The following is a 24,842-nucleotide window of genomic DNA, read 5'->3' on the forward strand; positions in this document are numbered from 1 at the left end:
GTTTAAAGTATGGGTTGGACTCAGTGACAATTAGGTAAACGTTGGGAGCCATGAGTCTGCTCCTTCAAATATCCAGTGACCAGGAGGAGAAAGGAATTGTGACCTTTGAAGTCAATGATTTTAGCATCAGGTTAAATGTTTTCTTTGTATGAGGCTGTGGTCAGGAAAAAAGAACGTGGCACTAAGAATTGGTTTATTTTTATTTACAGTACTTCATACAGTTCACTGGAGAATTGGCTCAAACTTCTGCCAATAGTCCAGACATTTAGAAGCTCACCAAGAGGTCATTGCACATTTAATACATATTTATCAATGGTTACAACAGGAAATCCAGCTATAGTTTTCTACAAGCATCCCTTAATTTTTAATGCAGGGGTCGGCAACCTCCGGCCCGTGGGCCGGATGCGGCCTGCGGAGGCCTGCCGCCTGGCCCCTGGCTTCTGTTGCCACCGCTGCTGCCGCCACAGCAGCCGCCCGTCATGGCTTTTCGCCGCTCTGGGCACCGCCATTTTGCAGCGATGGGCGGCCACGGCGGCCGCAGTGGCGGGCCTCTAGGAGGCCCACTGCCGTCTCTGGGACCCTCCAGGAGGGCTCCGAGGGCGGCAGGGGGCCTCTGGGGGGCCCGCTGCCGTCTCTGGGGCCCTCCAGGAGGGCTCCGAGGGCGGCAGGGGGCCTCTGGGGGGCCCGCTGCCGTCTCTAGGGCCCTCCAGGAAGGCTCCGAGGGCGGCAGGGGGCCTCTGGGGGGCCCGGTGCTGTCGCTGGGGCCCTCCAGGGGGCCCTCCAGCGCTGGCGGCCCCCACCAGCTTTTTTGCCGGTCTCTGACAGGGCCTGGGGCCCTGTCAGGGGCCAGCAAAGATGGGGAGACCTGGCCCCCGGAGGGTGGAAGCTCCGCCCCTGGCATGTGGCCCCGCCCCTGGAGGGTGGAAGCTCCATCCCCGACACGCGGCCCCGCCCCGGAGGGTGGAAGCTCCACCCCCGGCACATGGCCCCACCCCAGAGGGTTGAAGCTCCACCCCCGGCTTTGGCCCCTCAGTTGCCTGAGGGACAGCAACCCGGCCCCCGGCTCAAAAAGGTTGCCTACCCCTGGTTTTTTTTGTTTTTTTTTTATAATCTTTATTCAGTTTTCCATATAAAAACAAACACAATCAAATTGTAAGACAGTTACAACTGTATGTCATCTACAGGTAAAAATTAAAACATTCCATAACTAAATTTGCCATTGCATCCAAGTCTTCTTATCTTCAAAACCCTTCTTCTGGATCCCTTCCTTCCTTCCCGGATTGGAGAGGAATACTGCTTAAACATAATCTAGGTCTACGTTGTTCTCACATTCGATAGATAAATTAAATTCTAATTTCATCTAACTTTCGTATGTGTATCCAGTCCCTTTAGTTATTATAACAACTTAAGCAGATAGTTACAAATCTTTCACACCATTTATATAATACAATACCTAGTTTCTGTCACATACGAGCCCCAAATTATATATCACTCTTTAAATTTTTGTGGTATTTTCCTTGGTTGTGTCTTTTAGTCTTCTCATAAACCCTTTTACATGTTCCTCTATTCCAGGTAGTCTCGGAGCCTGCTCTTGGCGTAGAAATATGACTAACAAAACTGAGGGAATGTAAAAAGAAAGGGGCAGTTAAAGTCTTATTTCCCTCTCGAAGGCATCTCAAAATCATTTACTATGAGGGAAAACCTTAAGTTACCAATTAGTACATTCATCTACATTTCAATAAGTCCCCCCTTTATGTTCCATTCCTTTTCCCAAAAGCTTATCACTTTCTTCCAATCTTCCTTCACCCTTTTTTTACTAAAGTTCTTTACATTACAAGAGATTACATCAAGCACTCTATACTCATTAACTTTCATCATCCAATTATCCCAACTGGGGGCTTTATTAGATTTCCACAACTTAGCTATCTCTACTCTTGCTGCCGTTACCATATAGAGCAGGGGTAGGCAACCTGCAGCCCGCGGGCCGGATGCGGCCCAGCGAGGCCTTGGGACCGGCCCCAGCCCGGTCCTGCCGCCGATTGCCGCTGGGGCCTTTGGCCTCTCGCGCGCAGGGGCAAGGGGGGCAATTGTCTATAGACGCCTCAGAAACATGCATTTATATTAACTTTTTAAAAAAATCAGCAAATTTTTTTGTGTGCCCTCCACTTTTTTAAAAAAAGTGTCCACCATTTGAAAATGTTGTCCTACATTTGTCCCAGTTTATTAATTTATTTTAAAAAAATAAAAATTATTTAATTATTTATTTTTTGGCTTCGGCCCCCCAGTTGTCTGAGGGACAGCAACCCGGCCCCCGGCTCAAAAAGGTTGCCTACCCCTGATATATAGAGCACTATCCTCCAATATGTCTTCTCATCCTCAGTTTTTAATACAGTTGTCATATTTAGGAGGTAAAGTTTGGCCTACCCCTGTTTTAATGCATTGTGTTGGCATCCTTATTTTTTGCCTTAAAGCCAAACTTTTGTGTTTCCTGGCCTGCTGTTTCATCATAATCCAGAATTAATTTAACCTTATTTCTGGATAGAGTTACACCACAACTATTTTTCATGTTCTTCAATTATATTCTAAGGAATTTAATGCATAACTGAGTTCTTGGAATAGTCTGCTATACTTGATAACGCTGCCTCATGCAACAGATTTTGGGCAAGTGTAATGTTTGTGGTTTGTTCAGTGTGTGTTGACTAGGAGGAAAACCCCAATCTTTATGGTCCATACCAAAAAGTACCTTAAAATGGTGTTGGATAATAACAGTCTTCTCCTTGCCTCTTCAGGTTTTTAGTCAGTTGTGAACTAATTTAATATTTCATTTCATGGCATATGTGTTTACAGAAAACCTTGGTTGATGTTACTTTGGAGAATACAGTCATAAGAGATCAGATAAAAAGTCTGAAGCAAACACATGAACAGTCTATGGAAAAGCTAAAGGAAAAACAAAAACAGCTGGAGTCTGCTAAAGTTGAAAATGAGTTGCTCAAACTCAAGGTGAGCTAAGGCACAGCAGTGGCACATGGGTGGCGGAGAGTAATCTTTTTCCTTGGAAAAGGAAATCACAGCACCTTCCAAAATGAAGAATGAAACTCTTTGACCCTTCCCAATCACTGACCAATTGGAGAGCATCTGTGACAGAATCTGTGGAATGCGAGATCATTATGCCTTTATTGACACAGAAGCCAGGATGGATTTATGAGGCAAGCCCTACTTTCAACCTTGCCCATTTCCCCACACCTTGTTTTTGTTGGTAGTATCAAGCCAACTGTGTCAAGGAGTAGGAGGTGACATTTTAGGAAGCTTGGATTAGCACTCTGGAGTGAGTTTTTCCCCTTTCAAATTTGCATTCAGTTTCTTTCTAGCAGCTTAGTTGACAAAGCAAGTTTTTTTTTTTACAGGTAAGGGATGTGTTTGAAGAATTTTTGTTTTGCAATAATGCTTCATATTATCTGGTCCACATTGTCATCTGAAAAAGTAGGAGAATATTGAATTGCAACAAACAGGTTTTGCTTTTCCCTCTATACAAAAGTCTTGATCCAGCAATTCTCTTTGCATATGTAGGGTTTCTCTCTGCACTGTGCACTCCATCAGAGGAGCCCATGTCTAGAGGGAATACTTAGCTTCAGGGAAGATTAAAAGAAGCTCCTTCTCCTACAGTGCTTTGGGTTATCCTGTGTAAGAGGCTGTGCATTCTGGCTCCTTTTCCCCTGTCCGGAAATAAGTTCATAAACAATTGCTTTGTTTTAAAATAAAAAGGGAGGTGTTTTCATGAGACAGAATGGGACGAATGGATTAGAGGTTTTGAGTGGCTTTCCTTGTAATATTGGATTCAGCCCTTTATTTGCCATAATGGTGGGGAACAGCTGTGTAGGTTGCCAAAGAGTAGGTTGAAAGCCTAGTTGTTTTCCTTATTCTTTAAAAGCGAGCAGTCTGCACCTGTTTGTTGGGGAGCCATTGCCTTCCTGGTTTGCAACTCACTGTGATACTCTCCTTCCACATATCATCATGAAGCATTATCCAGAACCTACCAGGGTCTTGTCCTTCGCAATCTGTATTTAAATGGCTGTGAGCTGTGTAAAAGTAGTAGTGCTCATGAGTGGATCTCTTTCATTCTGAGGTGACTTGCATGGGAGACTCCCTGGTGGATTCAGCTTTGGCTCCAGGTTGATCAGTGGAAGTGAAAAATCCATTTGGATTTTCTGCCTCAGGCATAAAAATCTTAAACCAGTCCTGGTCGTGTGCCCCTTGTTTTCTTCGTTTGCAGGTATTTAAAAATATTTCTTGCCCTTTCTGTCTTGCCTTTGTTTTGCTCAACTGTGAAAGATATCCCTAATTCTTTCTGTAGGTGGAATGCTCACAAGAAGCAAATGCAGAAGTCATGAGAGAGATGACCAGAAAACTGTATAGTCAATATGAGGAAAAGCTCCAGGAAGAAGAGAAGAAGCATAAACTTGAAAAAGAAACTCTAATTGTATGTAGGAAACTGCATTTGTGCCTCCTTTGAGTCTGAGGGGTCTTGAGTTTTCCTTTGGGAGGCGGGGTAGATCAGCTTTGGGAGAGGAGACTTGAGAAGCTGGTGGGCTCTGCTTGCTTGTTTATTTAGAAAATATATAAAGTGCCCTTTATTAGAAAGGATCCCGGATGGGGAGGGGGACAAGCATATACATAACACTATTTAAATAAACAAAACAAATTGTAGTAATAACATTAAAGAAAGAGAGGGAAATAATCCATATAACAAACAAACAATTCAATCATTAAAAATATTACCCTTCCTAGGGAAGATGAAATGTTTTGATCTGTCGCCAAAAAGAAAGGAAAGTTGGCGCCATCTTATCTCCTTTGGGAGGGTATTTTAATATTGGGGCACCATGAGGGAAAGAGGACACTCTATTTCTGCAGACACATAATGTCCGTTTCCCACTGAGGGTGGGAGGCTTCCTCCAGAAAGATTAATCAGATACCTTCCCAATGTGTTGCTATAACCTAATATTTTACTTTAAAAATTCTTCTTAGGCTGAAACAAATAGACTGCTCACAGCTATTGAAGATGCAAACAAGAGGATGAAACTTTCAGAGATCAGTTTACAGGAAAAAGACAGAAGAATAGGGGAGTTGGATCGGTTTATTCAGCGCATGGAAGAGGTAATTGTGTCCTTGGAAATGGCCTGTGGTGGAGGCCAAAGACTTTGTTGCCCCCTTGCAGCCAACTGTTTCAGGGCAAATGGCAGCTGAGAGTTGTTGTTTTTTTCCTGAGGAAGAGGAGGAGGATGTTTCCTACACTTGTCTGCTCTCTGGTAATGGTTGAGACCAGACTGGTCTTCCCTTTCTGTGGTGTTCCTCCTGGAGGAGAATGGGGACACCCTCCTGGTGGTAGTTAGTCCTCTGACTGGTGACAGGGACTGAAGTTAAATTCTGTCAATCAGTCACTTTATTCATATCCTGCCTTTTCTCCAAAAATGGCACTCAGCTCCATTTACTTCTGCTGCTACAAGGCAACCATCTCAATATATTGAGATGGTTGAATATCCAGACTGCTCAGCTATGCCATAGATTAGGTTTTTATATGTGTATTTTAAGTGCATAAGAACAACAAATTTACAGCCCACATTTCTCATGTGAAGAGTAGTGTTGCTGAACAAGTTGTGGCAGCTTCTCTCTCTTCCCCCCTCATCCTTGTATCTCCAGCCCTGCCCTGCCCTGCCCTGCCCTTTCTTTTCATGGACTTTGCCTCCAGGTAAAAATCAGTCATGCCAGTTTCATGGGGATGACTGTTTCTTATTGTAATGAACAGGGGTTTTGCCTTGAATTTAATCTCTACCAGAAAATCTTGTCAAGTAAACATATGTCCTCCCATGTCTAAAAAAGTCTTCTTCTGGTAATTGGCATCCACCAACACCCCCTACCCTATCTCACCCTTTTCCCAGGCCAAATAAGCTTACTCTCCAAGGCTTGCTTATTTTCTCTTATTGCCATGTTTTTTGAGTTTGGTTTATTAATTGATATCACACTTTTCAGTATAACATATGCTCAAGACTTAGAACAAAAACATATCAATACATGATAAGAATTCCACATCAAAATGAACAAGTCATAGCAAACATCTTCCAAGGAGAGAAAGGTTCTGGAAAATTTGCTAGAGCAACTCTCTACCTGCAAACATGAGCCCAGGTATACCCCTTCAGAAAGGCTCTTGGTGAAGCCCCCTAAAGTGGTGAATGGAATTCTTAGGCATGGGGATGGGTGGGAGGCCTCCCTAGACACTTTCAACCCATTGCATTTTACCCACTTGACTGAGATGCAACCTGAAGCTGCTGCTGTACTACAGGAAATATTGCCCAAGCAAGACTCTCTTGTGTGTGTTTGTAATTTAGATTTCCTTTTTGTTTGAAGATTAGTTTTGTAATCCCAAGATCATCAGAGAGGACTTTAATTAATATCGGAATCCTTATAGTGGTAGTTAACACAAGCATGGTAATTTTCTTCAGCGAAAGAGGAGATTAGTAAGTGCCCACGTGACCATAAGGACAAATAATATCCACGTGACTGCGGCTCCTTAATATAAATCGATGGTATATGTAAGTGTGTGTTTTGAAAATTATGACTCTTGGTCTCACAGAGGATAATAAAATTTCAAGGACAGAAATACAATTCAGAGGTCCCTTGGAAGAGCTCTAGTCCAGCGTACAAGCCATTACACCACAAACTTTCAGCTGGGCCCCCAGAAACTTTGTTCTTTGGGTCTGAATGTTTGGGCTTCTACAATTAGCATGTACTGTACATTCTAATTTAAATGTGTATTTGTAGCTAAACTATAACAGTGCATTTATATGTTTTCCCATTTAGGAACGCCATCACCTGCAGAAACAACTAATAGAGTATGAATTACAACTACATGGAGCAAACCTTCACAGCCAGTCAGGCAGACAGAGGTGAGGTCCTGAATTCTTCTAGGATTCCTGAATACTAATAAATTTTAGTTGATTCTTATTGATAATTAAATTGGATCACAATTGTGTTAAGAGAGTCATTCAGGTGGAATGCACTTTTTAAAAACTCCCATCTCTTAGGGATCATTTGATTTGGACAGCTGACCATTGTATAAGCAGAGAGCACAAACATTAGCTTTTAAGGGAGGGGCTAGTTTACATGCCCCCCAAAAATCCTGACTTACTCTGTTAGTTCTGACTTGCAAAAATATGGGGACAAAACTAACGCAGTTGCCATTAAATAATACAAATAACAAATTTAATAAAAACTTTTCAGCTTTCACTCAAAAGTGGGGAAATGTCATTAGAAGACCACACAGATGGGATTGTTTATAGATCCAGCTTAAAACCTCATGGCCAGGCATAAAAGATCTATACATTAAAACAGTGTGGGGAACTTTGTAGGGCAGAGTCCCCACTCTCCTGCATCTGTGTGCCATACTCTCCCCATCCCTGACAGGAAGCCTAGATACCTCTATTTTCCTCTGTCGCCTCTCTCAAAATGATAACAGAAAGTGATATTGTGCCACTGACAGGGTTTGCATAGGAAAATGCTGGTATTGGGGTATAATATGGGATTCTGAGGTGCCCATGGGGTCAGGGTATTTTTGCATATTTTCACATGTTTAGGGGGCTCTCTGCATGATGTTAAGACAAAAATTGCCACAAAACGGGGGTCCAAAAGCTGCACGCAGCCAGTGGCTTGCAGTTTACTCATCCCTACTCTAAAAGAATTTAATTTGTTATTTTGAAGGGAATTTTCCTTTCAAGAAGATGTATATAAACTGTGGCAGGTGGCAGCTGGCTTCCTGAAGGCAGTTATGTATTGAATATATAGATATAGATATATCTGTACTTCTTATTTATATGCAATTTGTTTTGTCATCAGCAATTATGCTGTTTGGAGAGGGAATTATTTTCACATAATTGACTGCAGAAGCATTAATGTAGTGTTGTCATCATTTTGTGCCAGGTCACACAAGTTGGAGGAAGTTACAGCTGGTCTGCGAGAACGAATCAAACACCTAGATGATATGGTTCTTTGCCAACAGAAGAAAGTCAAACACATGGTGGAGGAGGTATGTCTATGTCTGTGTGTGCATGCGTTCGCATATTTACTCAGTATAAGAAAGGATCCTGATGCTAAAATTCTCTTAAAGCAGAGTCAGGAAACACATAGTTAAAAGACATTAAAGACATCTTGAAGAAGTTGTTAAAAGAATTAACATTCTGAATTGCAAGACTTGTGCTGGGAAATGTGACAGAAAGTCTATGACATACCTACAGAGCTCAGCAAAAATAATGCTGTCCCCAGTCTGAGGTTTGTGTGTATATTACTGTCATTTTTGATCAGTTTGGTAGCCAGACCATAAGGTGGATTCCCTGATATGGCACCAAAAACTTGTTGGTAAATGAAAGTGGAATTAAGACTTTCAAAAGTCTTATGGTGGGTGTGGGAAAAGAAGGGCAGCATGTCCTTTTCGCAAGCCTGTTATCTGTGGTGTGTCCATGCTGTGACATAAGCAACTTGGCTTTCTCTGCCTCAATTTGTTTCCTGTTCTAGAAGTTTCTTTCTGTCTCCCCCCCCCCCCCCCCGGACATTTTGTATACTCATTTCCACTGAAAATGTACCTCTTACATTGTGTGCCAGAAATTTTACTATATCCAGTTTCTCTGAATTGGCATAGCTGTTTGAAAGGTGCAAACTGACCTCTGTACCTTATGGTTCAAAGCAAGGGGGAAAAAGGACCAATGCATTGGTGGGGGTTTAAATAAGAAATATAGCCCATGTAGTCTAGTCGGTCATTCTCTATTCCCTCCTGTCCCCCATCCAAAGTACTAAGTGGATTAGATTTAAAAGTCAACATTGATGATTGCTCCTACTTTAAAAAATAATTTGGAGGTTCAGGCCTCAGAATAAAATCAAAAGAAAGAGGGATGATTCAGGACAAATGAGTTAACTTCAACATGGTATGTAGGCATCCTGTCCTCCAGTAAAACTTTGATTTGTAATTCAAAAGTACTGATTGTTGAGAAAGATATAGCAAACTGTGCTTAGTGCTAAACAGGAGACAAAGATATTAGCACTAACCAAGAAATTCATTTGGAGAAGGGAAGAGAATGAATATTGGCAGCTTGCTTACTACTACTACTCTCTGGCTTTGCTTCGCGAATGAAGATTCAGGAGTCTACTACTACTACTACTACTAATAATAATAATAATGCTTACTATCCTCCAGGTTATGGTATGGTGAGTAGTCTGAAGTGAGGTCGTATCGCTGCTTCAAAATTAAGGGATTTATTAATGAATGAGAATTTAGGTACTTAAAAGGCTGGTGAGATCCACTGGATTCACATCTAAAGACACTCTTGGTCTCAAACCAGCAATTATATACTTCTGTGGGTCACCCTAGACATGACTTTGGCAGTGAAGTTACATGGAAAGCCTGTGGGATGCCTGCACAGCCTCTAACCATGCAGGTTGAGAAGGCAAGTTCAACTTATTTCACTGGCAACAGATGCCAGTGTGAATTCACCAGGCATCCTGCGATCTTGTCTTGTCTTAGTATTTTCATAGTACAGTTGGTTTTAGAATTAAAATGGAAATAATCACCAGCTGTGCATTATTATCTTACATTGATAAAAGCTGAACTCATATAAAGTATAGAGCCTCAAAATAAATCCTGAAATACTAAGTGAGGGTTGCAAGGATCCTGGTCACCAGTGAAATTTTGTCCAGTGGTGTTAGTAACCTTGTGCATACAGTTGCCGATTTTTAAAGCCTTTTTATTGTTGCTTTTGATACTTTTAAAGACTTCACTTTCTAGTATAGCAACTAGGGTTAAAAGGTAACTGATAGCCTAACATATCGTCCTTGGGTTTGGTACTCATAGTTTAACAGAACCAGTGTGGTATAACGGTTTGAGTGCTGGACTCTGACTATGGACTATGACTAGGGTTTGAATCCCACTCAGCCAAGAAAACCCACTGGGCAACCTTGGTCAAGTCACTTGCTCTTTCAGCCCCAGAGGAAGGCAATCGCAAACCCTCTCTGAACAAATATTGCCAAGAAAACCTCGTGTTAGGTTTATCTTAGGGTTGCCATAAGCTGGAAACAACTTGAAGGCACACAACAACACAACCTTTTAACAACATTGAGCAACGTACAATTTGTAAAAACCTTATGTTTATGCCAAGCAGTTGTGTAAAATTAATGTTTGTACAGTGTTGTAAATGTGTAATACATAGGTAAGAAGAACCAAAGGACAAACCTGAAAAACCAGTTATAGGAATGAGTTTATGTGTAAAATCTCTGAGGGCTTTTGACAGGTGAGATTGAGAGACAGTTACATTCCAAAATGAAGGAATAAAAATAACATAGAACTAGAAAGGAGTCAGTCAGCTCCAGACTCTGCCAGCGTTAGCAGGAATGATTGCGTGTATATATGCAATTATATTGGAATAAAAATATTTTAACTGACTGTGATAATTATTTTTGCAATCTGCAATGTATGAATAATAAGACATGGATGGATGATGAAAGAGGTCTCAGAAACCTAGCAAACAGAAATTCAAAGTAGTACCTTTATCCAAACGCCCAAAGATATGTCATTTTTGACTTTCAAAATAATCTCATTGATGCTCCATTCATCTCTTGTATTCACAGCAGTGAGGTTGATATTCCATGCAATTGCTTCGCTTCACCTTTTCTGTCATGTCTGTCATGTTTTCACATGAATGTGAAAAGAGATGGTGTGGTGCTTTCTAGAGCCAGGATAGTTTTCTGGGCCATTAGCCAACACTGAACACACATGTGGAAGTGGCAGAGGCATGATCCTCTTTCCTTTTTGCAGCATCCTAAAACCCCTAAAAATCTGCTCTTGAGGGGTGGGAAATGCTCTGGGGCAGTTTTCAGTGCTGGAGAGGGCTGTGGAGCAGGACTGGACATCCTGAGGCTGCTGTGAACAGCATGCTGGATTTGGGTCTTCTCTGTCTGGAACGAGGCTCCCATATTGGATATTTGTCAAAGAAAAAGATTGCACTTGAGGGCAAATCATACAAAAGACCTAACATATAGATTGGGCACTTATGGTGAGGAGGACACATACACCGTGTTCTTCTACGACCATATTTATGCCCACGTGTTTCACTTTCATAGTACACTTTGCCTAGTTTGTACATACAAGTGAAAGTCAGTAGAATTACCTCCAAGTTAAGTAGCTGTTAACCTTTTCTGCAGAGCCTGCATATAGAAACCAGCTCTTTAAAAGCTGTGCATCCTGATGATAAGAAAACAGACTTTCTTGGGGGTCAACTATCTTGGTACTTCTCTTAGAAAGGTCAAGCAGGGAGACAAAGGGAGTTTATAAGAGGAAACATAGCCTTAGAGCTGAGATAGAGTCTCTTGGGGTTTGACAGGGGTGTCCCTACCAGATCACAGCAATAGAAATGGACAAACTATCCTTTATGTTCCCTGGAAAGTGTGTTTATCTAGATCTGCTGTCACACGTCCATGCAGAATTCATAGCAGTAAACTAGAATATCAGTGACAAAAGTATTTTATTTAGTTTTAGAAATTGTGTGGCGTCCCATAGCCTTTTAAGAATCAGGTGAGGAAAGTCAGCCATCTGCAGATTATAGAGAACAGTGTTTGGTTCTCTCTCCTCAGTAAATCATATTTTTTCACCCATTTGGAAAATAGAAGCATTGTAAAACAAGGCTGGTTGATAGGTAAGGATTTACAGAATGAGCCCGAGAAGAAGGTTTTTTTAAAGAGAGAGAGAGAGAGAAGGGAAATCATGGATTCCTAGGTAAAGATTTTATTTGCAGAGTCTAGATTTAGAGTGACATTCCCCTAACCAACTGAATTAAACTGTCTCTAGGTCATGGGCCATGAACTGTTCTCCACACTTTGTCTCAGATTCATTGGAAGATGATAAATGATGACCACCTGGGACAAAAATAAGATGCTGTATCCTTTGCATATGGAGAGGAATAACATAGATGCACCAGTGCCAAGAGGTCTCCTCTGAACCATTCAGTAGATCCACCCTGTGCCTGGCCAGAAGGAGTCTTGATGCCTGGAGCTGCCTTGAAAACCCCTGTGCAGAATATGTAAGAAGGCTTGCACCACAGCAGTTAACTGGAAATCCATCTGCAAAAAGGAGCAACACTGAAGTAATCCTGTTTACCAGAACTCAAGGCATTGCATTCTGTGCAGAACTGCATATATTTTTGGTCAGCAGAAATTCATGAACATGGAATTAAGCAACTGAAAAAGAAATCAACAAGGAAGAGTGTCCGTGGGCTCAGTGCACAAGTTTTGGCTGAATCTCTGACCTGTGGCATAAAACCGGACCATTACAAATGCCCAAAGGGTTGTGTTGCTGGACTCCATTGTAGTAGAAGCATCTCTTGTGAGCGCTGGTTACTCATAAGACGACTCTCCACCCCCCTAACTGCACTAGCTGCTAATTCAAATCCCAAGGCCTCTGCAATATATCCCCAAAACTATTAGTTAGGTCCTTATGGTGGAGTTGCTGTAAAACTGTCAGGAAATACAGTACCTGTAAAACAACTCAGTGCAATGACAATTTTACTGAAGGTTTATGTAGATTATGTAACCTGGAATTTTCAAAGGGCATGAGAGGGAGATAAAACTCTAACCATAAATCTTAATGGGAACATTTGGGCAGTGAGAATTTTCTGTGAATCTCTTGGGGAAGCACCACTCCTGTTTAGCTAGGCAGAATCTATACAGCTTTTGAACAGATAAAAATATAAATTTGGTCTCTGGTTTTGAAAATGTTCATGTTGAGTTAATGTTAAGGGGTTAATAAACAAAATAATAATAAATATTAGGAGATTAATAAATAAAATATGTTTACCTGCAGAGAGAATTCTTACCTTCTTTGTACATAGCTGATGCTAGATAACATCCTTCCTGCGTTGATGTTGTATGTGTGTGGGTATGTTTCTAAGCAGTCAGGTCCCTAAGGTGTTTGTCTGATATGTAACTTCATTTTCATGAACAAAAGCAGGGAAATGCCTTTCTCTGTCGGAAATCCCAGAAAGCTGCCACTGGTCAGCACAAACAAGAATGGGCTGGAAGGAGGAATGGCCTGTCTGTGTTCATTGCAGTCAATGCCAAAGTCACTTCTCCCTGTTCCTGGAAAGTCTTCAGGTGATAATGACTTTATAATTTGTGGAACAGTTAGGTGGAGAGGGGCAAAAGCCTATGTAAAACCACTTGAGGAGGAAAAATTCTTGTTATAGAGAAAGACAAGAGGAAGAGACAGTCCAAGGGGCATGTTTAAATATCTGGAGAAGTGGGACAATTACGAAGAGTTGGTGGCAGGAGAAGACCTTTATGTCAGGAAGAGGAGCAGAAGCCAAAATGGGGTCAGAAAAGAGTCTGAGGATGGGGGAAAGTGCCAAATGCGTTTTTCTGTTAATTTCCACACCATACCAAGCCCTGGCCCTAAATCATTGTGTGTTGTGCCTGGGATACCCAAAGCAATATTTACCCAGCCAAGTCAGTGAAGGCTCATGGAATTAACTATGATGGTACTTGCTTGGAATCTGTGGAGCCCAACTGAACCAAAATGCCCAAGTGTGCATCTTCTTAATATGGCTAGTTTTATTCTTGTAGACAGGACTTAAGTGCAGCTTTATATTTCCATATGTCAGGGGCTCCCAGGTTGGTTTGGATTCATTTGAATAGATCTTGTAAAGTCTCAAACAACTATGTAACTATAAATATCTGTACGTGTTAACCTGATACTTTAAAACATTTTATGCAAAAATGAGCCAAGGACTTTATCACTGCACTTTGATCTTACACAGTGTTAACAGTTAATGTTACTCTGTAAAAGTACTATTATGTAGCATCATTTTGTACTGGGAGAAGATGTGCTTTATTTTAATAAATATTTTATAATAATTGAAACAGTTTCCCTTTACATTCTTTTAAAATGTAACCTCTAGGTATATACTTCAGTTCTTAACGTTGAAAGCTGTGTTTTATCTTTTCTAATCCCCTCTCCAGTGCACACATGTCATGTCTTCAGAGGCTTGATGTTGGGTCTGTAAGGCTGAGGCTCAGTCCTCCTTAGGTTGGTTTGGCAGAAGCTTAAATCACAGCTGGAGAAGCTGTGGTCATCCAGATGTTTCAGGACACATCTGCCCATTGTAGGCCACCCTGGCATCCTAGAGCATCTTTAGGGCCACAGAGGCCCACAGTGCTGGCTTATGCCTTACTGTAAATACTTCCTCTGGCCCAGTGACAGAATTTGGTAGCCAGTGCTTTGTGTAGTTGCTAAGCCAGTAATTATATTATTCCTGGCTGAAGCAAAAGAATTCCCAATAACAGAATGTCAATTTGCAATTTCCCCAGAATTCTAGGAATTACATTGATTTCAGTCCATAAGATCTTCTCATGCTCCTGTTGGACTGGAATATCTAGAAGTAGAGATAAGCAAATGCTCAACTTTGACATATAAATTAATTGGAATTTTAACGTTTAACCTGGGCTGAATTGAGCCCATTCTGTTTTGATGACTAGTTGTATGTTGGGTCAAATTCTGTTTCTAAATAAACAATTGGTATACATAAAATATAAACATAAAATATATAATATATAATATGTAAAATGCATTCATTTAACATTAATGCATGAAACACATTTTGGATATGGGACTGTCTGAGACGTTTATTTTTCTGTTAGGAAGTATGTTTCTACAACACTTGAAGTCATAGCGTCTAACACTAACACTTCTGATACTAAGCATGTATCAAAAGACGTGGTAATTTCCTCTGATTTTAATACTGCCAATACAGAATTTTCCAGGGAAATAATTCTAATTTTATCATTGAATTCCAGTTACATCTTCCTTCTTTGTAAACATTTGGCTTGAACATTTTTTGCACAAATGCATCAGTGGTGGATTGATTAATTCAACATCTATGTTTAAAGATCCACTGAAAGATTGTAAAAATTTTAATGCAAATGGGTGTAGCCAAGTGACAGAATTAGATGAGGATCTGATTTATTTTGAATAAGAAACTAACTCTTTTTCATCATGAGTTTCTTAACGACAACCCTCTCACTATATAGATTTCCCTTGTTTATTTCACAAACTTTATAGGCATAGGTGAGAGCCATTTAGAAATCTATTTAATTGAGTGCATTCTTTATAGAAAATTCCTGTTTATATTGCCCTGAATCTTTTTAATGGTTTTCCTATAGTGACATAATAAAAAGCTATTTATTATGATTTTCTTTGGCTCACAGCCCCTGTTGTTAAATTTATTTGCCCAAACAAGGAATTTTGTGGGCACACTTTTCTGTGTTGCTTCACAACCAATCTGAGTGGCAGATGGCCATATAAAGCACAGAGGAAGTCAGCTTTCCTGACGTGCCAAAATATGGGATTCAAAGGGGAAAAGCTGCATTTTGGGCTAATGGAGTACAAAATGGCTCCTTTGCCCAATGTTTGTATGCATGGGCTTTCAAGCCATTCCTCTGATTAGGAAACCTGCATCTTCCATGATACTTCTCTGAGAAACCTCTGCTCAGCTCTGGACTTACTTCTTGACCTTGGTCTGGTCATTTTTTTCTCTCCTCTAAAGGAAATAAGAGTGATTCCTCTCACAGTTCAAGGAAGGAAACAGTACACCACCCTCAACCTAAAAGGAGTTTTTGGAAGATCTCCTGCTGCATATAGATGGGTGGTGACCAAAGGCAGGGCTTTTTCAGTGCTGGCACCGTATTCGGGAGGATGGTCCAGAGACCCATAAACCCGGCTCCTACATTTATGAGCACTAAACATCAAGTGAAGATGGTGGTTAACATTTATCTTAGCATTTGCTCTGTTGAAGCTGGGGCTGTGGAGTCAGTCTGCTAGACCTTCGACTTCCGACCACAGTGGCTTCACAAATGGCAAATGTATATTCACTAGTAATAACAAATGTACTACAGTAAACTAGTAGCAGGGAGCCAGCATGGCATAGTAGCTTGAGTGTTGTACTACGACTCTGGAGACCAGGGTTTTATTCCCAGCTTTGCCATGAAACCCACTGGGTAGACTTGGGCAAGTGACATGCTCTCAGCCTCAGGGGAAAGCAGTTGCAAACACCTGCTAAACAATCTTGCTAAGAAAACCCCAGGAGAATTTCACCTTGGGGTTGCCATAAGTCAAAGTTGAAAATGACTTGAAGACACAGAATAAGAACAGAATGGTAGCACAAGGCATTTTGTCTCCTCCACCTAAATCATCAGACTACTTAGACTGATAGAACACAGAATATATTTAAGTATAAAATATAAGTATAAAATGACTAATTTACCATACTTTGTTATAAGTGTTTATTTTGAAGTCCAACATCAGTACCTTTCTGCTGATACTGACTCCCATGCCACCCAAAATTGCTTCCAATTCCATGACTCCAAACTCCCCAGTTGGAGCCACACAGTTTTAATGCCAAACTGGGGTTTATTTGCTGCTCTTCTAGAGTTTTAGCACTTCTGTATTTCAGTGTGGGTTCATTTAACGCTCTGCAGCAATACACAACTCTTTGTCAGCCACTCTGGGCCACCTTGAAAATGGTCCATTTATTAAATAAACAAGCAAATGATGCCGCAACTTGGCTGACAGTGGGATGACTAAGGAAATGCTTGCTGCTCTGGGCTGCTATTAAGTTCAAATGAAACCAGAGATAATTACTCTCCTAGTCATTCATTTGATGGTTCGTCCTGTTAGGCTCCATCCCATTCCTAACAGGTATTGGCAGGAGCCAGTCTCCTGTTGGGTTGCTTCCTTCAAATCCTCGCAAGAGAATAATTTCCTTTCCTGCCAGTGGAGCCAAAACAAGGACCTCCCTGCCGCTCTTGTCTGGAGGCGCAGGGCTGACTTCCCTTGGTTGGCAAAAGGGATTTGGGGCACACAGAGAGGGAGACTCACACACACAGCAACTACATCCTGCCCCCCTCAGATATGCCATTTGCTTGGAAGGGCTGAGGACACTTCCTCATTTCCCAACCATTTCCCAGCTTTCATAGCTGGGAGTTTGATAAAAATTATGACCGAACATAACAAAGCCTGCAGATGCAATCCCCTAAAGTGTTATTTTGCATATCTTAGTTGAAAAGCCCCAAGGTAGCTGAAGATCACAGCAGCCCTTGCACAACGCTTGACCATTTCAGTGGGGCTTGTGTAACACACCTGTGGATTGTGCCCCAGGGTATTTGTTTCTTCAAAAATGATACCTGTAACCTCCATTTCTTCAGAAGTCCATCAATATCCGGAGACCTGCAGGTGCCTTGTTATGCACTTTGTTATGAATAAGTAACAACCAAAATTTGGGATCATATTCTCATTGAATAATGTAGCTCCTTCTGTCTCTTTTGGTGTTGCTATTTACCAATAAATAAATACAGTATTTTTCTCTCGTTTTTCATAGATTGAGCTGCAAAAGAGGAAGATGAAACAAAAAGAACTGTTTATACTACAGCTTTTGGAGAAAATCTCTTTCCTTGAAGGAGAAGTAAGTATGATACCTGGGCTCCTTTTCTATACATTTATAAGGTTGGTGCCAACCTTTACAGCTCTAAATGGAATCAGACCAGTCTAGCTGAAGGAATGCCTGCTTCTCCTCTGCCTTCTTGCCCAATTTTAAAGGTCATCTTTGCAGGGTTTTCTGTGGGTGCTACAGGCCTTCTCCATAATAACCCCGTTGTTTTGGAAGATCACTTGGCATCCTCATGAATATTCTTTAGAGGACAGGCTAAGACCTCCCTGTGCCAGCAATTTTTAACTTGCTCCTTAGATTTTGCTGCTGTAGTTTTAGGTTTCCCTGCTTAGTTATTAGTAGTGCGATCTTTTTAAACTGTTTCAATTGGTGTTATCATACCCACACACAAACTCTTTTGGCTCTTAACATCCTGATATCTTAACCTTTTGACACTGCTTCATCTGATTTATTTATTTTATGTAATATTAGAATTTTTTATTAACAGTTTCTGTATTTATTTTTGTAAACCAACCATCGATAGTACATAAACACTTTAAGCAAAGAAGCTGTTGGTATTCAACACATATTTAATCCATTATCTTTTTCTGAGAGCAAGCATGGTGTAGTGGTGTGAGCACTGAACTAGGACTCTGGAGATCAGGGTTCGAATCTCTGCTCAACCATGGAAACCCACTGGGTGACACACTCTCAGCCTCAGAGGACCCCGACCAAATTTTGTCTAGAAACCCCCATGATAGGGTCGTTGTAAGTTGGAAACAACTAGAAGGCACACAACAACAAATCTTTTGGAAAAAAGGTCTTCAACAACATATTTCAGTCACCCTGTAACTTAAATTAATCCTGTCACGTGCATCTAATTATTTTGTGCTTTAGTTTTGTGATTTGTACTGTGATTGCAAGCCAGTTAGGGTTGGGCCCATCCTCCTACGCCTTCTGTATGACACAGTCTTTTTAAAAATGTGGTCAGCAAAAAAGTGATCTTATTTATCTCTCAGCAGCCACAGCAGCAGTAATAGTAATATAGCAATAATAATAATAATAATAATAATAATAAGTAATAGTTGGCAGGAAATGCCAGCAGATGATAGTCTAGAGAGTCGTTCTGTACAATTTGTGTGTTTCAGAATAAAGAATTACAAGACCGTTTGGATTATTTGATGGAAACCCAGTCGAGGCCTAATGTAGAAACCAGAGACGTAGGCGTGGGAAGCGACCTTCCACTGAGGTATCTGAGCTTTGAATCTTCTTGGGTTCACTGAGCCTAAAGGCCTGTGTGGAGCAACCCCCTTTGTGGGGATGCCAGAAATGCACAATTTGTGGTGGGGAAAGGAGGGAGAAAACCGTGTGGGCCTTTTCATGGGTGAAGGGGTGCTCCTTTGAGGCCAAATGAAAGCAGTTATTGGCCATGGGTCATAAACTTTAATAGGTTTGCTGTATTTTGATTTGCCAGAGGTACCTTAAGTCTTAGCCGGCATGCAAAATAAGCCCTGTCCCTAAAATGGTTTAATGAGAGGCACTAGCAAAATAACCCAATTATGATCTTGCCTGTCTGATATTACAACCAGCTACACTGGTTTGCACAGTTCCAGCTTCAAAGCAGGCATAAATTGGGAAAGTTACAGAATTTCCAAGCAGGATGAGAGCTGTTTATGGGAGGCTTCCTGGAAACACTTAAGTTGCCAAAGCATCTTTATGTGCCTCCGTGTGGAAATTTATCCTTGACCTTTATGATGCTTACCTTTATGGAGTTCTTTTATTTTTCCTGTTTTTATTTTTTTATAAGTAAACCAAAATTAATGATTTTGGGTGGGTTGTGGAAAGCTCACAGGCCCTAAACCAGAGGAATGTGTGTTGTTTTGGGGTGTGGCAAGCGCTCCCCATAGCCACCTGACAATCTGTGCCAAGTGACCGGGAGAGGCAGCCTCCTCCTCTTCTATTTATGCTGCACCATAAGTCCATTTGGCCCTTCATGGAACAAAATAGTAAGGCACAGCCAGCTCTACCCAAAGCCAAAAGGCGTACAATCTAATTTTTTAAAAACATGGGAAGAAAGGAGTAATACACATATAAAACCAGTACAGTACAATTGTAAAAGAAGCTATCCAAGTATAAATATAAACACCAAGGCAATACCATACAAAAACAAGCTAACAAATACATATAAACAAAATGTATAAGCTCATGAATCTAAATTGAATGAAAATTCTAAAAGATTTGGAAAGCAAGAGAGTTTTTAATTGAGATTTAATAACAGTGAGGGAAGGAGCAGTCTCTAAATACTCAGGGAGACACTTCCAGGGATATGGGGCAGCAAGAGAAAAGGGACAAACCATGCCAAAGGAGAAGGAACTTGGGGGAGAAACCTGAAATTCACAAACTGAAGATTCCCAGCAGGCCAGTAAGGAGACTGAGGGGGCTAGGTCATGTAGAGTTTTCAAAGTTAAAAGAAAAAGCATGTACTGAATGCTAAAAGGAATAGAAGGCCCTTTCTACCCCATACTTTATAAAGGAACTACTTGCCTTTCATCACACAAAACACTTCACACAGGAGGCCAGAATCATATGCAAACCTCTAGTGACGTGGTTTACATTGGTCTGGATCCTTAAAATGTACGTTGTCCAACAATACATGGTGGGAAATCTAACATTTTCTGGTGTTGTGTTTGTTTTCTTTCTGTACAGCACGGAAAACAGCAGCCCACCTTCTGAGGCCTCAAAGCCTGTCAGAAGCTACACTCCATTCGCTAGGGTCTTGGAGTATTCCTCGAACCTCAGGATGCCATCCAGCCTCCCAGGCCTTCCTCCTCACAAGCAGAGCCAGCATCTTTGCCCTCAACTGCCGGAAAGGACTGGTGAGGGACACGCAGAGTGAGGCACAAGTTGCCTATCCTCTGAAACCTTTCAGGCACTCTGCCTTGGCCTATATCTGCCAAGGAGCAAAAAGGGAGAAAGCACACCCTGCCGCCTCTTCAGAGGAAGGGGGCTGACCAATGGCCGTCTGTGACATTTTCAATGCTAACTCAGGAGAGGTTGTTGGCACACAGCAAATCCAAACCATGAAGTGAAACTTAATTTATCATTTGGCTAGTAGCATAACTACAAGGTTGGACCATTGCCTTCCTTTGGCAAGGGCATGTTTTTCCTTGGACAGATGGAAAGCCCTTCACTGCCAATTAGCTCTGCGTGCCAGAGACAGAAAGGTCAGTGCCATTTGCAGATCTCAAGATACTGTCTGAAATGGTTGCCTCTGGATGCCAGGAGGGATCATTTAGCCAGAAAGCATGCCACTGCCTTTCTCTGTCACTGTGGGCCTTGTGGCTCAGACAACTGGCACCAGTGGACAGTGCGTTCCAGGAATCAGCCTTCTTTGTTGCACATTTGCTGCTCCACGGCATGTGGCTCTTTGAATGCAAACACCATGTTAGTTGTGTCCAGTTTATTTTCTACAGCTGCCGCCTTCCAGTTCTCCTTTGAAGTTTCCTTTCTGATTTTTTGAAACAAGCTTTTAAAAAATCTTTCTACAACTGCCTGTCAAGCAATATAAGTATTTGTTCTTTGGTGTCTTAACACATGGAGATCTTACATTTCTCTTTATAACCTTATAAAAAAAAGCAAAAGAACCAATGAATATCTATTTTTGGTATATTTAAAATCTCTTGAGTGTTGGTCTACAGATATATGTTTTTAAAAATCCTTTATATTATAGCTTCAATTGTGTTTTGCTGAATTATCACAATGTTGAGTTTAATGCCATTTCACAGCAGATCTGGAAAGCCTATATATTCCTCAAGCATAATATGTATGAGGTAAAGAGGGAAAAAATAGTGATTTAAAATGGTCAGCCTAAACATGCTCTGGTCTGTTGCTGCTGTGTTTTGCCTTTGATTGCATTCGGAGTAGTTTTTATTTTATGAATTTGCACTATTTAACGTACTCAATAAAGTAACACACTGCACAATATGACATCTGGTTCGGTGTGAAAAACTGTTTCCACACAGCACCGGTGGCGCTTGTTTGTCCTCTGGGCCACAAGCACAAGGGAAATGCACAGATTCCTTTCCTGCCTGCATCAGGTCTCCCTGTCACATTTTCATGGAGAATAAGGATTACTATAGGTATCAAGTTGGCCGCTGTGGGGACAGAACTAGGCAAACCAGTGTCAGGGATCTTCTATTTGTATTTTCCTGAATAAACCAAATATTACAAGGGGCCAGAAGTCTCCAGCAATCTCTCCTGCAAAAGGAAGCAAGGAGCAAGGTTGGATGTTTGGGGAGGGCCACAATTCATCACCCTTGCTCTAAAGAAATAAGATTCCTGGGAAGCTAGGCTGCTATGTACACAACAGGGCCTTTTGTGTAACCCCACCACAACTGTGGAAGTGCCTCACTCCTGAGTTCTCTGTGGGCCGCTAAATCTGTATTATTTTGCTTGGTCTTTGCTCCTTAAAACCAGAGGTGACAGCTCTGACTGTGGATTTAAAACTATTTTAAGACAAGAATTCAAAGATATAGCTGTGTTAGTCTGTAGAATCAGTACGTAGAGAGATCTTGTAGCACCTTTGAGACTCACTGAAAGAAAGAAATTGGTAGCACGAGCTTTCGTAGACTTCAGTCTACTTCCTCAGATGCATTTGGGGAAGTTGAATCAATTCTACAAACGCTCATTCTACCAATTTCTTTCAGTGAGTCTCAAAGTTGCTACAACATCTCTCTATATACCTATTTTAAGACAAGTTTTATTCTGCTTTTTGTTGGTGTGTTTAATGTCTAAAATATTATTATCTGTATCACAGAGCTTCAGGGACTCTGATGGGCAAAGAGGTGATGAATACTTTAATTAACCCACTGGAAGACCATGGGAAAGTCATACTCTTTCAGCCTCAGAGGAAGGCAATGGTGGCAAACCCCTAGAAGGGCTGCCATAAGTTGTTTCTTCTCTAAAAGACCCAGCCCACTCCACCCTTTGCAGAACACATTTTACCCTCCTTGGCTTTCTTTCTAATCAGAGCTTTCATTAAACGGCTAAGTAGGAAACGGCAGGAAGAGTCTTGCACCCGGTGCGTGGGTTTTTGCTCTGCTTTTGTTTTGTTTTAAATGTCCAGAGTTGCTCCTTGGTCCAAATAACCCAGAGGAGGAAAGAAAAGGATGCCTAATGCAGAGACTGTTCGGCCAAGTGCCAGATCAAGAGGATGGATGACGGAGGGGCCTGGCCCTTCTCCAGCGGAAGGGAGCCAGAGCACTTTCCTGCTTAACAATGGGATTTGGAAAGGGGCCAGCTATCGGCCGAAAAGGAGCCAGGCAGCCCTAGTCTGTGAGGACCAGAGCAAGAGGGGACTTTAAAGTTTGTGTGTATGCACACATGCACAGAATCACAGCATGGAAGGGAACTCGGGGGTCATCCAGTCCAACCCTGGCAGCGCATGGATTGCTGGCCACACGCTCATCCCATGGCGCAAGGCAAACTCTTGTTGCTCTTCCTCTGTGGCAAACAGGCCTCCCAGTTCCAAAGTCCATGCTGCTACCTGGCTCCGCGTGGGTGTCCTCATGTCTGGGGAGGTGCCCTGGTTGTAATATTTGCCTTTCAATGGAAACTAAACAGGTGAGCAGGAGTCACCAAGTCTCAGGGTCAGGAATGACTTGTGTTTGTAGTATTTGGGTTTCAAGGAAGAGCCCTCCCTCTCTTTCAGCCTCTTGTTCATTCCTGAAGAACTTGTGTCTCTGGAGCATAAGATGAGTTACCATTCTACCTTCGGCTGCTTCTTTGCTTTGCTATAAAACAGTAAATTCTGGCCTGGTTGGCACTTGCAAGGAAAGACTTCCTTGTTGTGTGCCTTCAAGTAATTTCTGACCGACAGCGACCTTAACATGGGGATTATTGGGCCAGATTTGTTCAGAGGAGGCTTGCCTTTGTATTGCTCTGAGGCATCATCGTAGTAGAATCATAGAATCATAGAATCATAGAATTCGTAGAGTTGGAAGAGACCACTAGGGCCATCTAGTCCAACCCCCTGCCATGCAGGAAATCCAATTCAAAGCATCCCTGACAGATGGCCATCCAGCCTTTGTTTAAAGACCTCCAAGTAGTAGTGGTAGTAGTAATAAAGTACTGAACCTGGAAAGGATTAGCAGCAATAATGATAGTAATAATACAGTAGTAGTAGTAGTAGTAGTAATATAGCAGTGCCAGCTACAACTAGTAATAATAATAATAATAATAATAATATAGTAGTAGCAATAATAGTAGTAATAGCAGTAGTAATAACGATAATATAGTAGTAGCCATAGTAATAATAGTAAGAATAAAGTAAGAATAACTATAATAATAATATTAGCAGCAGCAGTAATAGTAATAATACAATAGTGATAGTAATAATATAGCAGTACTGTACTAGTGCTAATAATAATAACAGTAATGTAATATTAATATAGTAGAAATAATATTACAATTTTTTTCTGGCTTTACTTCGTGAACTAATCAGGAGGGACTCATGATCCCACGCTTTCTACAAGCGCGTTCATGACTAAAAAGGCCAATCCGAGATAAACAAGTCCGGTTGCAGAAAGCACAGCAGAAAGTCTCCTTGGGTGATGTTTCCGGGATGTGGTTCTTTCTGCATTGTCATTTCTCTTCGAGATTAGTTCCGCTTGAGCTTTCAAAAAAGGCTGCAGCATCGTAGATAGTGTGTCTCCATGCCTCCTGATGCGAGGCCAGGGCGGACCATTGCTGGTGATCAATTTGGCCAAGCCTGAGATGTTGTTTCAGGTAGTCCTTGTATCTCTTCTTCGGAGCGCCCCTCTTATGCTGACCCGTGGCGAGTTCACCGTAGAATACTATTTTTGGGAGGCGATGGTCCTCCATCCTAGAAATGTGTCCTGCCCAGCGCAGCTGTGTCCTCAATAGCATGGCCTCAGTGCTGGTGGTCCCTGCTTGATCAAGGACAGCAACATTTGTCACATAGTCAGTCCAGTGTATATTTAAATTGTGCGTAAACAGCGCTGATGAAAGCGTTTGAGGAGTTGTAGGTGTTGGCGATAGGTGACCCATGTTTCAGACCCATAAAGGAGAATAGACAGTACAATGGCTCTATACAAACTGATTTTTGTGCTTCGCCTCAAGTGTTTGTTACTCCAGACTCTTGTGAAGCCTTCTGAATGCACTATATGCCTTTGCTAGTCTGCGATCAATCTCTTTATCAATCTTGGCATCTGAGGAGATGATGCTTCCCAGGTAGGTTAACTGCTGAATGGACTTAAGCACAGATTTGCCCACAGTGACGTGGGGAAGGTAGTGTTCTTCCTGTGGTGCCGGCTGGTA

At 41.6% G+C, this 24,842-nt stretch overlaps 1 protein-coding gene across 1 annotated transcript in view; it reads left to right on the top strand.

Moving 5' to 3' along the window:
• MYZAP (myocardial zonula adherens protein) overlaps positions 1-24,842 on the top strand; it is a 46,441-nt gene that overhangs the window by 15,539 nt on the left and 6,060 nt on the right. The window contains exons 6-12 of the mRNA XM_089538077.1: positions 2,848-3,000; positions 4,352-4,477; positions 5,023-5,151; positions 6,853-6,938; positions 7,969-8,074; positions 17,457-17,540; positions 18,653-18,753. Of these exons, the coding sequence (XP_089394203.1) occupies positions 2,848-3,000; positions 4,352-4,477; positions 5,023-5,151; positions 6,853-6,938; positions 7,969-8,074; positions 17,457-17,540; positions 18,653-18,753 (785 nt within the window). The remainder of the gene's footprint in view (positions 1-2,847; positions 3,001-4,351; positions 4,478-5,022; positions 5,152-6,852; positions 6,939-7,968; positions 8,075-17,456; positions 17,541-18,652; positions 18,754-24,842) is intronic.

Source organism: Sceloporus occidentalis, unplaced genomic scaffold (genome assembly GCF_023333645.1).
Source record: "Sceloporus occidentalis isolate IW3139 unplaced genomic scaffold, rSceOcc1.0.p SCAF_9, whole genome shotgun sequence".
Lineage (NCBI taxonomy): Eukaryota > Metazoa > Chordata > Lepidosauria > Squamata > Phrynosomatidae > Sceloporus > Sceloporus occidentalis.